The 14,487-nt window shown below is 34.1% G+C and overlaps 1 protein-coding gene across 3 annotated transcripts in view; it reads left to right on the top strand.

The window, feature by feature from the left end:
• Positions 1–10,604, top strand: part of LOC117233017 (helix-loop-helix protein 11) — a 152,895-nt gene extending 142,291 nt beyond the window's left edge. For 2 of the 3 annotated variants that reach the window (XM_033492860.1, XM_033492859.1), the window contains exons 5-6: positions 129–583; positions 1,701–10,604. In XM_033492860.1, the coding sequence (XP_033348751.1) occupies positions 129–583; positions 1,701–2,025 (780 nt within the window). In that variant the 3' untranslated portion in view covers positions 2,026–10,604. The remainder of the gene's footprint in view (positions 1–128; positions 584–1,700) is intronic. The other variant, XR_004493253.1, reaches the window with a different exon arrangement.
• Positions 10,605–14,487: the final 3,883 nt, after the last annotated feature.

The raw sequence follows: 14,487 nt of genomic DNA, 5'->3' as shown, positions 1-14,487 counted from the left end.
TTATTAAATAATGTTCTTCTTTTTATTGCATTGATAATAAATAATATAGTACATAAAAATTTCTCCTAATTTGTGAGAACAATGTGTAAAATATGAAGAGGGTGAAATTCTTAATTCCTGTTCTTCAGGTGATTGAACATACGGACAACGTGATCGCTCAAGAGACAGAGGAAGCGGTAGCGGCACTGCAGGTAGTTTCCGTGGTGTCCTTGGCACCGGTTGGCACGACGCAGACCGTGGACACGTCTAGTCCGGATCCAAGTTCACCACCTCTGTCTCCACAACCCGCCGATATGGTACCAGAAGAGATCAAGGAGGAAGAGACTGGACCAGGTTCGCCGAAGATTGTAACGTTTGGTCAGAACCAGGTGTTCTCCGCAATTGACGAACAGACAACCGGTGACTCTTTTTCCTCGTCGAGTCGTGTCACGTACGCCACGACTACGGGGGAGTTTAAAAACGCGTCACCTCAATATATCACCACCAGCCCCAGCAGGCCTTTCTCACCGACCGCGGAGCCGCAACGACTACCAAGCGTCCTCGAGGCTGCTATGAAAGCGGAACCGAAAGTAGAAGTTGAGAGGTGAGTGTTCTGGTTTCCTGTTTTTTATTTTCTGTTAATATTATTATACGTATTAATATATTAATGTTGCTGGTTACATTATGAGTGGATGCAGATTTGTATTTTTAGGAGAATAATTAAAGAAACAGAACTGTATATTTTTGTATATTATATGGGTTCTGTGTATTTTTATATCTTTGTATATATATAATAATATAAAAAATATAAACATAAAAGTCTGTAACATATTTATAGTGCAACTCGTTCCCAGCTTCTGTTTATATGCAACCTCCTTTATAGGTATTAGAAAACTTATAAATAATTAATAATATTGTATTGTAATGTATGAATAAATATTAATTATAAAATAATAATTTGAAATAAATAAAAATATAACATTCTATATATGCATTGAATTTTATATGTATTAAATTTACTGTATATAAATTATAGATATAACAAATTTTATAAAAAAGTATAAAAATAATGCCAAACAGAACGGTTTAATAAATTGATTATTCTATAGGTGGAGTCAATTTTTAACATTAATTTCGTATAATATATCACGTCTTATATAATAAGAACATTTCTGGAAAAGGCAATGTGTCTTAACAAATTTAAAATATGCTATCGTTTTACTTACAAGATATAAATGTTTCAATTTTACGATGAACTTTACGTGATACATTTATGTAGCCTGCATTTAGTATGTAGGGTAAATGTCAAGGTAAATAGTAACACATGTCTCCATCTTATTAATATTTTATGATTCTTGTTATGAACGTTGTGCATTTGACTGATAACAAGACTTCAAAACTGTAAACAGCTTTCATAATTTATCAAATAATTTTCATGCAGAATTATCAAATTTTCAATATTATTTTCGAATTTTCTGATACATTTTACTAACACAAATTTATTATGCTCGATGAAATTCATTATTATCATGCTATTATCATGTATTTATACATTTATGAGAAACTTAATTGTCAAAATGTACAGAATGTACACAGTACTTAGTGACTGGAACAAAGTTCAATTTGTTTATGTGCATTCATTAACATAGGAAATTGCATAAATATGCGGTTTGTAAAACTACATGATAGCACGTATAAAAGAAAAATCATTTTAATTCCAGGTTGCCGTCGCCTTCGAACTCTCTAGACGACAGTTCCCCTCAGGCGAGGCTTTATTTAGCGAACACCTCCAGACAGAATCTGGAAACGATCGTGGAGGCGATACGTCACCTAGAGGGGGACCATCTCTTCAGCGACGAACCAGCGCAGGACATGCCGCTGGCGTTAACCAACAAACAAACGGCGAACACGTCGAACAAATCATCTACTACGCCAGGTGCGTCGCCGACGGCGAAGCAGCGGCTACTACAGGCCGAGTTCCTCCAGTTCCACAGACAGCAACAGGCCCAGCAGCGACCGGGCGTGATCGTAGTGAAGCATTCGTGATCAAAAGGCGCGTCGCGATCAGCAAACTGAACGCGCGCGTTCGCCACGGCGAACTCGCCTCCGCTCGAGATTAATGGACGGTCGAAAACCCGCGACGCATCGAGACATCAAGAGACGCATCCTTCGAAAAGTGTGTACACAGAAACACGTACGTTAAGTAACCAACCGAGAGAATAAAGAAGAAGAAGAAGAAAGAAGGATGTTTCTGCGACACAGTCTACGCTCGAGTCGGAGGCTCCGTTTCCTCGAAGACGCTCGGGACGCCTCCTTGCGTTTGCTGTTGTAACCGCCGACCGACCATTGTATCGGTGTTGCTCTGTCGGCGTTTTCGTATGTTCCTACTGCCTGTCGTCCGCCGTCGTTTCGAGCACAGATCTGTCCCCAGTGTCCATCGAGATTCAAACCTGTTGCTGTTTACGTTCGAGGGATTAGATAATCGTTTATTGGTTAATAAGTATCGACAGATCCAACGAGAAAGCTATTTAACCACATACTTTCTATCGATGGAGTTTGAGGTTATGAAAATCTCGAAACGAGGGTGGGGCCAAAAAGTCGAAGCTCGACGAAAGGATCCTCGCCACCGAGTCGTCGAAATGTTTCCCTCGTCCTAACCTCACTTTTCATCGCCCACTCCAATCATTATTATCCTTTCGCTAGTTCTTGTAAATACCACCGATATATTTTCCTCTTAATTAGGTTCTCCATCGTGTCCCATTTCCGTTTTATTTTTTTTATTTTCTTTCTTTGTAATAAGAACACGATGGTGAACCCAAGCGTTTCCCTCATTCCCAAGAAAGATTCTTCCCTGTCCTGCTGTCATCCTCAATAACACTCGTAATAGGGTTGAATCGTTAGTCTTTTCCCAACATTCATCCCCTTCATCACTTCGCGAATCGAGACAGCGAAGCGGGCGTTTCTCTCCTCGTGTGTTAACGAGACAGGATTTTTCATTTTCTTTTTTCTTGTTTTTTTTTTCCATAGACTTAAGGCGACATGCTACCACAATAATAATTATTCCTAGGTCGTAAGGCTGCGTATGCTGTATGTCGTACCGATATATACATATGTACACACGATATATACGTATATACATGAGACAATGTAACGAGTACGATCCCCTTCCGCGAAATGTGTATATACATATATGTATATGTATATGTATGTGTGTATACGTATATATGTATATAGATATATATAATGGATATATATACACACACACACACAAACATACACACATTTGCGTTTTCTTTTTTACATTGTTACGAGAATTCAAAGAAAAAAGGAAAAAAAAGGAGCATTCTATATATATATACATATAAAAGATACTTATAGGAAGCGGATACACTCTCGACGACGCCGTACATTCTTTTTTCTTTTCTTTTTCTCTGTTTCTTGTTTTTCTCTTTATGTTTCTGTTTTTTTACGATGTTCATATGGACTTAGTACCATATTGTTCGAGTGATAGTTCGATCAACAGGGTCGATCACACACATTGTACGCATACTACACGTATATATGTGTATATATATACGTATATGTATATTACACATACACGCCGCATGCTTAATATTTGACACACATTAAGATGCACCTAAGCGAAAGAGCCATAAAAAGAAAAGTACCGATTGTTTCCATGAACCAATTTAGGAAGAGAAAACAAAAAAACGGCAGAGCGAAAGACATAGTTATCCAGTCGAAGAGTGATCTCGTCGCACGAGAGAGCACACGCGAGCAAGAAATTCCGTTTAATCTGTGCCAAATATCGAGTAACCAGACTTTTTGTTCCTTCGTAGATAGTAGTAGTGCCAGCGACGAAAAACAGAAAATTGGTAGACCTGGCGTTCGAACCAAAATGGCGGCGATCAGCCGCTGAAACGATGATCGTTCACTCCCTTCTCGCAAATCGTGTCTGGCATGCATATTACGACACTCGAGCTCGCGAGGCAGACTTTTTCTACCGTGTGTACACTTTTTTAATATTCACTTGTTCCCCTAACCTCAATCGCGAGACGAAAATTCGAAAAACCAAAAAAACATATAATAAAAAAATAACAAAAAAAAAATATATATATATATATATACTGAAACGCAGAAGGCTGAAACACTGGGAGCAATCACCATCAACACTGCTTCGGTGATCCTCGCAACAACACTTTCCCCCCCAACCATTTTTGTACGTCGAACGAAGCACGATGTTTTTAGGTTAAGAAACTTGAGAGAAGCGAGCCATGATTTCTTCGTGCCTTTTGAAGGGAAGAACGATCTATTCGATTGGATCGAACGCGATTTAAATACCGACCAATCAAATATTGTAGAACTTTGTTTATCTGAAAGCTGAAGTTATTCATGAAGGAAATAATGTGCATATATAACAAGAGTCTATTACTATACATGACCCTATGACAAAGCCATATTGATCATCTGTATAAATTGAAAAGTAGAGAAGAGTGACGATGTTGCAGACACTATTTTTTAATCTTACTTTAGAATTTATTATTATTTTTGTTATCTCTTTGCAATAAATGATCTTGTGAAAGTAAGTCATTTGTTTATTGAGAATTGAATATTAATCATGTAGTCACGCAATGAAACTGAGAAATTGACAAAAGCGGTGCTGATCAATTTGGCTTATGAGGCGCTTAATAAAACTTCATATTCAGGATTCTCTTGCACAATAATTTAGCATAAATATTAATAAAACTAATAAATTGACAAATTATGAATTTTATGTGTTAGACTTCTCTTTTATAGACACATGTTAAAAAGGATAAGCAAATGACTTGTGATTTGTAAAAGTTCATTTATTTTATTATCAAAAGAACTTATTAATACCGATAATTTGTAACTTATGATTAGTAAAATGTCACTGATAATACTAATTTCATTGTGCAAGAGGAATCAAATAATCAGTTAACAAAATTTCGTTTCAATAAATGAAGTTCTACTATATAAACAGACACACATACATTCGTTTGAGTTAAACGCGTCTCTCTCTCTCTCTCTCTCTCTTTCTCTCTTTCTCTCTCGTTTTACGTTGCATCTTTTTTTTCTTAACCCTAGAAAAATAAACACGGACTGAATTACCGACATAACGCATGCGTCTAGTTATTTTTTTCTATGTCTCTTTTCTTTCCAGATCGAAACAGTGGATCCTTTCGATCGCCATTCGATATACCGACACACGGTTTAGTTTTCCATGCGATGAAGATACGAGAGAGTGTGTATGTATTGAGTTTTGAGCGAATATGTAGTATGCCTATCATCGAGAGGGATTTCATTGTTAGATATACATACACTTGTGTTTGTAAGTACGTAAGCAAAAAGCAGACGCAGAAAGAATTATGAGATAAACGAAGATGAAACACTGGCGTAAAAATTAAGAACTTTAGTTAACGTTTAGCAGCTAGAGAGTACGTAGGAATTGTTAGCAGCGAGTACACAATGAAGATACAACCATGTTATTAATATTGTCTATCGGTATGATAAATGTGAACGCTAATCCGTAATTGTACTGTGTGTATATACTATTATAGCGATGTTACGTAGGTTATACACGTGATTATCTAAGGCCGACGTTAAAAAGCTTGCAATGGAGAAGAAGCATAACGAAAGAGAGAAGAAGAAAGAAAATGGAAGAGAGTTTCAGTTTCTCGTACCTGACGCGACAACTTTTTCTATCACGCGTTCATCGTTTTTCTACGATTTTCAACGCCGCTATTTCCACGTTTTTCACACTTCGTTCGCCACGAAAACATTTCGTGTCGCGACAGGTACGAAGAGACCATTTATATAAAGATAGGGTTAACCTTTAAAATTCCACGATGAAAGTGTAACTAATGGAACTTTGATATATCGTACCTTCGAGGAATTAAGATAAACCTTGTTCAAGGGTAATGTACAAAAATCTCGCGGTCGATGTTCGCGCGAGGACGCACGAGGGCCTAAGAAGTCGAGATACGAGTTTTCTTCGATCATTTACGTCTTTTCTTTCCTTTCCTAATTTTTCTTTTTTCTATGACGTGGAAAAAGATAATTCGACGATTTCTCCGGTAAATTTCATCAATCGTTTTTTCGAGAGTGATTTTATACGATTGTAATGGCGTGTATGCGCGCGATCGATCTCCCCTCTTTCGGCTCTGAATGCGTGATCACGCGTACGCGACACTTTTCGTTTTCTCGTGTTTCTTGCTACTCGATAACGTGCGTTTTGATAATTTAATCAAATCACGAATAAAATATAAACATGAATATTACAGATCTGCAAGGAAATTAAATTGTCAGCGTTTATCTTGTCAATAATATTTTTTTAAGTTTTAATAAATCAGTGTTATTTAAACGATACTTCACACTTTCTTTTATTAGAATATTTTCTTCTCTATCAACACTCACTTAATGATGTCTCTTCGAAATAATAATTTGCAAGCGAATTATTTGGAAAAGACAGCCACTAATTTTTGTGAAATTGAGGTTTGCGAAAACTCCCTCGAAATGATAATTATTGAAAGGATATTGTATCTTGTAGCAAGGAACACTTGTAATTTAAATATTCGAGCGCTTCCATAGATTATGGAAAAGCTTGTACAATGTATACGAGAATGTTGCGCGCATACATTGCGTCTAAATGTAAGAAAGAAGCAGTGACGAATCTAGAGTACACGCGAGAAAACTACATACGCTATGCATACGCATTTACACAGCTTACTTTGCGAGCATTTAGGGGAAAAAGCCTTAACCTTCCTAAGGCTTCGTGCGATTCGATCAAATCTCGTTTTCTCTCGAGCCATACTTGTTCGAATGTTATTAAAAATCTAAGAATTTGAGAGAGAATGTACTTGTTATATCTTTGGCGAACAAACGCAGGCCTGATTTAATTTTATTTCGTTTATGACGAAACGAAGTTCTTAGGAATGATAAGAGCCACGGTGAAGAGTACGGTGATAAGTAGACTGCGGACTTTTATGGGAATCTATGGTTTTATAAACACCACTAAAGAAATAGAATTCACTTGATCAATGAACTTCATTGGTAGAGATTTGTTTTATGTATTGAATTATTGATATGTATTTTATATATTTTTGCATATATTATATGCATTCTGTGCATTTTTATCTTTTGCATAAATGCATAGAAATCCGCGGTCGCATGATAAACAAAAGTATTGGCATAGATCAGGTTATTTTGTAAACTTTTATGTTGGTTTGTAAAAGACATGGTTCTTTGTTTATTTTTTTGTAAAATATAAGGAGCAAAAGTTGCAAAGTTATGATATTTAATTTTGCCATATTAATTGTACCCATTAAGGACAAAGCAACGAAATAAAGTTGCAAGAATGCAATATTATTGGAAGACACAAATACAGTAATTTATTGTTTCATGAAGATAAAAGATACGTATTACAATAATAAATACTATATGTGTGTATACTATATATATATGTATAGTATGTATGTATACGAAAAATTAGAGTAAAAACAGATCGTTATATATTTTTCATTATTTGCGAAGTAATTTCGATACAGTTTCTTAACAATAGCGATGAAAATATATTACAAACAAAATTGAATAAGCAATCGTACGTTTTGCAGGTTTGCACAGGATTATTAACATCTGGTCTGTGCCAATATTTTTATTCATTACTGTATATACAGACTATAACTTGATGAGTTGGTGTATGGGTGGGTCTATCATGCGTTTCTTCCCTGTAATATATTTCTCGTAAAGTCGATTCGCGACAGAAAAACGCGTTGACGTGTATTTTGCCCAGTGTTTGACAAAAAGCGCTTTGAGGAAAATCAGATTTCGATTATTATATCCATTCTATGCTATTAAATAATTATAAAATAAAACATTAACGATTCCAATATTTAGTTATACTTCTTTGTTTGAAAGGAATTACTTATAATTATAAAGCCTATGTATTATGAAAATAGTACTCTTTTATCCATTTAAATTTCGATATACAATGTACACGTAGCTATAGCAATTTCTGATCCAACTAAACTTTGCAAACCCGCAAAAATGTTAGAGAAAAAATTTTTAACTTTGTTACTATCAACAGTGATTAATTATTTTTCCTTTTTGGAATACACGTCAACGTCCTCGGATAATTACGTTTAAATGTGTTATCGATTTACAGCTTTTAATAATTGATGAAACAAATACTCGGAAACAAAGGAAATTCCTCCAATTTTTACCATAAATGTTTTTTAATCTACCATTTACACCGCATACAAATTGAAGATCTAACAAAAAAGATAAACTATATAACAATGCAAGAACAAATAAAGAATGCAGAAAAATATAGAAGAGATGACGGACTTTTGAATGGCATTTCATTGAACCTGTTTTTATACATTGCTGCATTTCTTCACTCAAACGAAGAAACGATTTAAAACGATATACACACGTAGACAGGAAGAAGAATAGAGAAGAGAATATAGAAACATTTAAAACGCCATTTTAGAATTCAATAATTCTACCGGTAAAAAAGAAGAAAATAAATAATATAAATTATACATATAAATTTACGAAACAATGGATGCTATATCTTCATTATACTTTAACATTACTTAGTTAAAAGAATCTTAATAAGAAAAAATTAGAGGTAAAATACGAAGAGTCATCATAATAGTTTAATTACTATTAAAAAGAAAAGAAAAAAACAGGAAGAAAGAGCAAGAGAAACGAAGATGAAGAATAAAATAAGAGAAAAAGAAAGAAGAAGTAGCGAAGAAAGGCAAAAGAAGCGACAAAGAAGAAAAAGAATCCTTTTAACATTTAGGCGAGCGTGGCTGTGCGAGCGATTATGAATTAATTAGAGGAAGTTTAACGTTAAGGCTAATTTCGATTTGTACTTTTTTTGCGGCAAATGGCGACTGAAAGCTGTTCCTTGATCGTCCACTGCGAATACAAAATGGACGATTAACTGTCTCCTGGGAATAAAGAAAGCAAACGTTTCTTTTTATATTCTTCGTCGTAACTAATATATATATTAGAATTTTAATTGATAAAAAATACACTAGTCAATTGATATGCATGATTAATCTATTTGATCTTAACGTAACTTTTGTCTGTCACTTTGATTTCAAATGTCTCATTTAAAGAAATTCGAGTTTCTATTGAAGTTTTAAACGAGGACGAGGGATATTAAATCGATTCGTGTGCTCTTGAGTGTTCTCATCTCTCGAATAAGTAAATGACGTTGATAATGAGACTGAAAATAGCTCGAGAGAACGGAGTGCCTCTGATAAATCGATCGAGCATCGTAATTATTTTTCTATCACACTTTCGGTCGCCACGGGCCCAAAATCGAGGAGAAGAAATAAGCACTGTGCATATTATAAATCCTAGAATGTTAAAATGGCGGCCACAACGTATTGCGTGTGTAAGGTTAATAAAAAGATGTATGTGAATAGCGTTAAAGATTGCGAATTTGTTGAGAGAGGAGCGTTAGGAATATAGGAGAGAATAGTGTGCATGAGACTTGAAGTACACTTAGTGGAACAGCGAATAAACAAGGTGAATAAGCGTTAGGTTCAAAGGAATTCTCGTTTTTTGAGAATAGACCTGAATAACAGAATTTAGAGATAAATTCTTCGAGATGACATTCGTTTAAGGTGAGAGAGAAAACGGCGGTTTGATTGTTTTCTTTTTCTTTTCTTTTCTTTTCTTTTCTTTTCCCCGTGTTTAACGTGCTTTTATTTGTAGGAAAGTCAGAATGTTTCTTTCTTGAATTTTACGAAGACAAAGGAAAAAAACGAAACAACAAGGGAAAATACAGTTCTTTTTCCTCTTCTTATAGAGTTAAGATTCAAATTAAAGACTGTATAAAACTTTATACAGATGCGGTTTTTCGAACAGCGTTCGGCAATATTCGTGCATTTGATCGGCCGATAAATCAAAATTAATTTTGATCCTCTGTTAAATTAGACCTAAACACATAGTACTATAGTAGCTTGGACATATCTAGAGTCTCTAAAAAATAATTTCTTTTCTCAATAAATTAGTGTTAATAAAAATCAATAAATTTTTTCGTATCAGTGGCAAAGAAACACGTTTTTATCAATGTTTAATGAAAATGTTTGGAACTTAAAACAGAACAATTAATAAAGACAGGAACGTGAAAAGAAAAAACAGAGGGAAGAATTGATGGAACAATTTTATTGACTTTGAGATCGATGAAAACCATGTACCTAATTAGTTCGAAGCGCCGTCCAATTAATCGTTCAAATAGAAACGAGAAGAATGGGTGGAAGATTACAAGCTTTCGCGAAGGGAACATTGTAACAGTATTAGTATTTTTTTCTCTGTTCTTTACGATTATTTCACGATTGTAAATTGAAAAAGGACATGGAATAAAAGAATTCGATTTAAATGGCGGTGATACCTCGATTATGTAGCGATCTGACAAATTGGCGTCTATTTTTTTTCGTAAGTTTCGAACGTTGAAGAATGTCTAGTCGTTAGGAGCTAATAATCTGTTTTATTCGCTTAGAAGAAAATCAAGAAGAAATCCATTGTGATCGAGGTTTCATCGTTTAATTTTCGGCAGGCCCTCGAACATCGACTTATTGTTGAAACGAAACGAAAGAAAGATTATATATTGGACAACAAAACAGAAAACAATGAAAGGAAAGAAGAAAATGTTCCTCAAGTTCAAGCTACGTTCGCTTCGTGCGTCTGCATTCCCTCGTAGAAAGAACAAATTGAAGAAACGAAAATAGAGATGAAACAAATTAGACGAAAACAGATATGAATCACGGAAGAAACAAGAGAAAGCCGAAAAAGAAAATGAGGAACGTCGCAACGCGCCGTAAATTCCGTCTATATAAATACATGAAATGAAACATTGAGAACAAAAGTGAACTGGCTCGATAAACCAAGCAATTCTAAATAACCTAACAATAATCGTTATTAAAATAGTGGTAGGCATAAAATATGCGTTGCATCGACGATTTCATTATTTGGTTTTCATTTCGAACAAATGAATTCCTAAATGAATTAATGTCATAAGCGATACATTATGGAATATTAAAAAGTTCGCAATGAAAAGTTCGTTCATCAAACATTGAATAGTCTACGATATTCAGAAGAATGCGAAATTCACTTTTGTTTTCAATGTTTCGAACAAAAACAGACTGCCATTGATTCGAATGTACTCGTTTTGTAATCAATTCGTATAAAGAGAAGAAACAAACTGTGTACGACGGAAAGAGAGAGAACAATGAATGAGTGTCCGAGAACGCGTGAAACCGTTCCAATAATTAATATTCACATTTACTCTCACTTGCAAATTCACTTAAATAACATTTTCAAAATATTCCCACATTTAACTCCAACTTTACTTTCTCTTCCTTCTTTTTTATACAATATTTTCATTTCAACTCATCGACACGATAGAGATTGTAATTTTCTTGCATTTCTTTTTTCTTTGATATCGTGGTGCGTAACTTATTAATCGTCGAAATTTCAGGGGGAGCTTGTAAAAATAAATCATTGTTCCGAGCGACGAACTCTAATTTATCATAGATTTATATAGAACTATACTTTTAAAAGCTGCGATTTATAAATTATAAATATATTAGAGAGAAAACGATGTTTCTAACGGACGATTTTTTTGTTTTGTTTTGTTTTGTTTGCAATCGGCTCTTGTTTTGGAGAAGATTCTGCGATTTCTTCTAGTTATAGGAAGATTTTTATCGATGTAATTTTGTTGATTAAATTATCGAAACATTGGATGGACGAACGTTTAAACGAGAGATCGCACAGCGGAGAGAATACTGTTCGTTCTACCTTCTTTTTATTCTTTCCTTTTTGTAATCTAGACCGTAATTCTTAATTTTATTCTAGAATTCGTAAGGTTTATTTTGTAATTGATCACGAGAAAGAATGTTCTTGGTTTTTATTTATTTCTTTCGATACTTCTGTTAAATGTGTTTCTTCTTTTATCAAATGTTCACGTAAGAGGAAAAAATGAGAAAAAATAAATTCGCAATGGTACAGCGCTATTTTTTTCTAAACTTTCTTCCTTCTTAATTTTTGAATGAGAACATTCAATAAGATATTGGATTTCACGTACTAACAGTCAAACAATGCGATATCGAGTTAACCAAATCCGAGATAAAAAATAGAATTGTGAAATAATGAAGTAACATTATCAACATTTAAATATTTCTTCAATCTTAATACATCTTTAAGTTTATTATCCATATTCAAATATTCATCATTTACACAGCGGCTTTCATTTAAAATTTGTCGGACAGCAATTGTTAAAATGCATCAAGAAGACGACTTTGTTTCGTGTAAAAGATCGAAAACTTCAAATTTACAGTATTCTTATCCATGTGTGGGTTAAGAAAGTGTCGATTTCTGTGGGATAATAAATAAATTCTTTCGTAAATTCCACTAAACTAAAAACAAAAAAAAAAAAGAAAAAACAAGAAAAACGAAAAAAATGTGGAAAGAGGTGAAGAGTGTGCGTGCGTGTATGCTCGGAGATTTAATTACCACGTTCGATGATCGATAAAACGCTATCTAATTTACACAGGGCATTTAGTGCCAACGACCGTTACGAATAAGCAGTTACGAATAATAAACCGTAATTTGATAATAATTAATCGTGTCGTTTTAAGAATAGAGAGAATGGATCTAGTGAATTTTTACAAGAAACGCCGGACTCTGCGCATATCTAGAAAGACTGTCGTTTTGATCATCCTGAAAGAGAATAAAAATCATGAAGATCAACCGAAAAAGATAATTAAAATGGAATCTCAACTTGTTATCTGTAATTTGCTGAGGACAACTTTTTGTACATTTTACAGAGTTTTTGATAGCTTGTAAGACGGATAAACGTGAATGTTCTACCTTACGCATGCAAACACGACGAATTTTTATTCGATACGAAAATATTCTAAAATTTGTCCAATGGTTTTTATTCTTGACAAACAGGAGTGAAAAATATATATATGATGATGACTAACTTGGCCCTGCGTTAGCCCGGTGTAGTGAAAAATATTTTTTACAAATATCATCAAATTTACTTTTTCAAATAATTCCTAATACAGATTTAATATCTAATACAAAATTAATGAATTATTTTATAAAATCATTTTAAATGAAATTATACACGCGTCTTTTTTTATTCTCTATTATAGGAAAATTATCTTATTAATAAAAATATCAAATTTTTTACTTTAATGAAAATATGAAAATGATACGAAAATATATTAATTAAACGTTTAATTAAAATATTGTAAAAACACGGATTAACGCGGGTCTAAAATAATCTTTTCTACGAGTTTCTTAAAGTCATACACAATTCACCGCCCTAGTTTTAAATTGCACATAACAAATGTATCTCTGGTGACAATGTTAAGTGCCTAATATCGCAGCTCGCACTCGATGCGACAAGAACGTCACGTTCACGTGTATTTCTGGCAATGTATTAAGTTGTCCCGAAAGATTTTTTCGTTTTATAAGGAAATAATAGACGCACAACATTTTTTTCTTTTATATTATTTTAATGAATTATGTATGATCCATTTTGTCCTATTATTTCCATATAAAACGAAAGAAACTTTTAAGACAACCTAATATTACATCAAATCCACCAATTTCGATGTATATATATTTTAACAAGTTCCAAACAAGTCTCTTTGAGGGAAGATACAAGATATAGTAAGCAACATCGTTTCTTTTTTCATTAAAAAATTCTAATTGCCAAAAATCACGTCCACGCAAGCTTGTCAACGTTTTAAAAGCCTGTTCGTTTCATTCTCGATAGAACTGAAAAAATGATGCTACGTTCTTATCGATCGGTAATAATCAATCAAAGAGATTCTTTTCCTCAAGCACTTTTTAACGACAAGCTCAGTGAAGTGCAATCAATCGATAGACACGAGAGATCGCAAAGATTGTCGAGTTGCGTTTTCCAGACAACTCGTGCGGCAACGAAACAGTTGAAAATTCAAACAGACACGAATAGATGAAAATTAAAAAAAAAGAGGAAGAGAAATGAAGGGATGGAGGGAAATCGGGAAAGAACAATGTAACTCTCTATAAAGTAAAGTAACTCGATTACTCTACCAAGGTTGAATTTCCAATAAGCATCAGACGTACACGTTCACTGCTTTCGACTAAACACAGTTACTGCATCCCTCTGTACATGGGAAATTTTCTGCAAGCATGAGACGCCGCGTGCTTCGGTTCCACTAAACGCAGATCGCTTAACCCAATATGAACGTGAAGCATTTGTTTCTTTATGCATTCGTTATTTAGTGTATCATTGTCTAGCAAAAAAAAAAAAAAAAGATTCTTTACGTAAAAAGAAAGTGGAATACAGTTTTAAAACGAGCCGAACGTACTACTTTATTGTATCGGTATAAATGCGTCTGTCGCGTATGTCAGACGTACGCGTCTGACGCTTATAGGAGATCGCGCCTTTAGATAGCCGATCGTTAATTT

Source organism: Bombus vosnesenskii, unplaced genomic scaffold, assembly GCF_011952255.1.
Source record: "Bombus vosnesenskii isolate JDL3184/JDL3185 unplaced genomic scaffold, Bvos_JDL3184-5_v1.1 scf7180000013294, whole genome shotgun sequence".
In the NCBI taxonomy this organism is placed as follows: domain Eukaryota; kingdom Metazoa; phylum Arthropoda; class Insecta; order Hymenoptera; family Apidae; genus Bombus; species Bombus vosnesenskii.
Note: the sequence above shows the minus strand (reverse complement) of the source record. Positions and strands in the feature narration are given on the sequence as shown.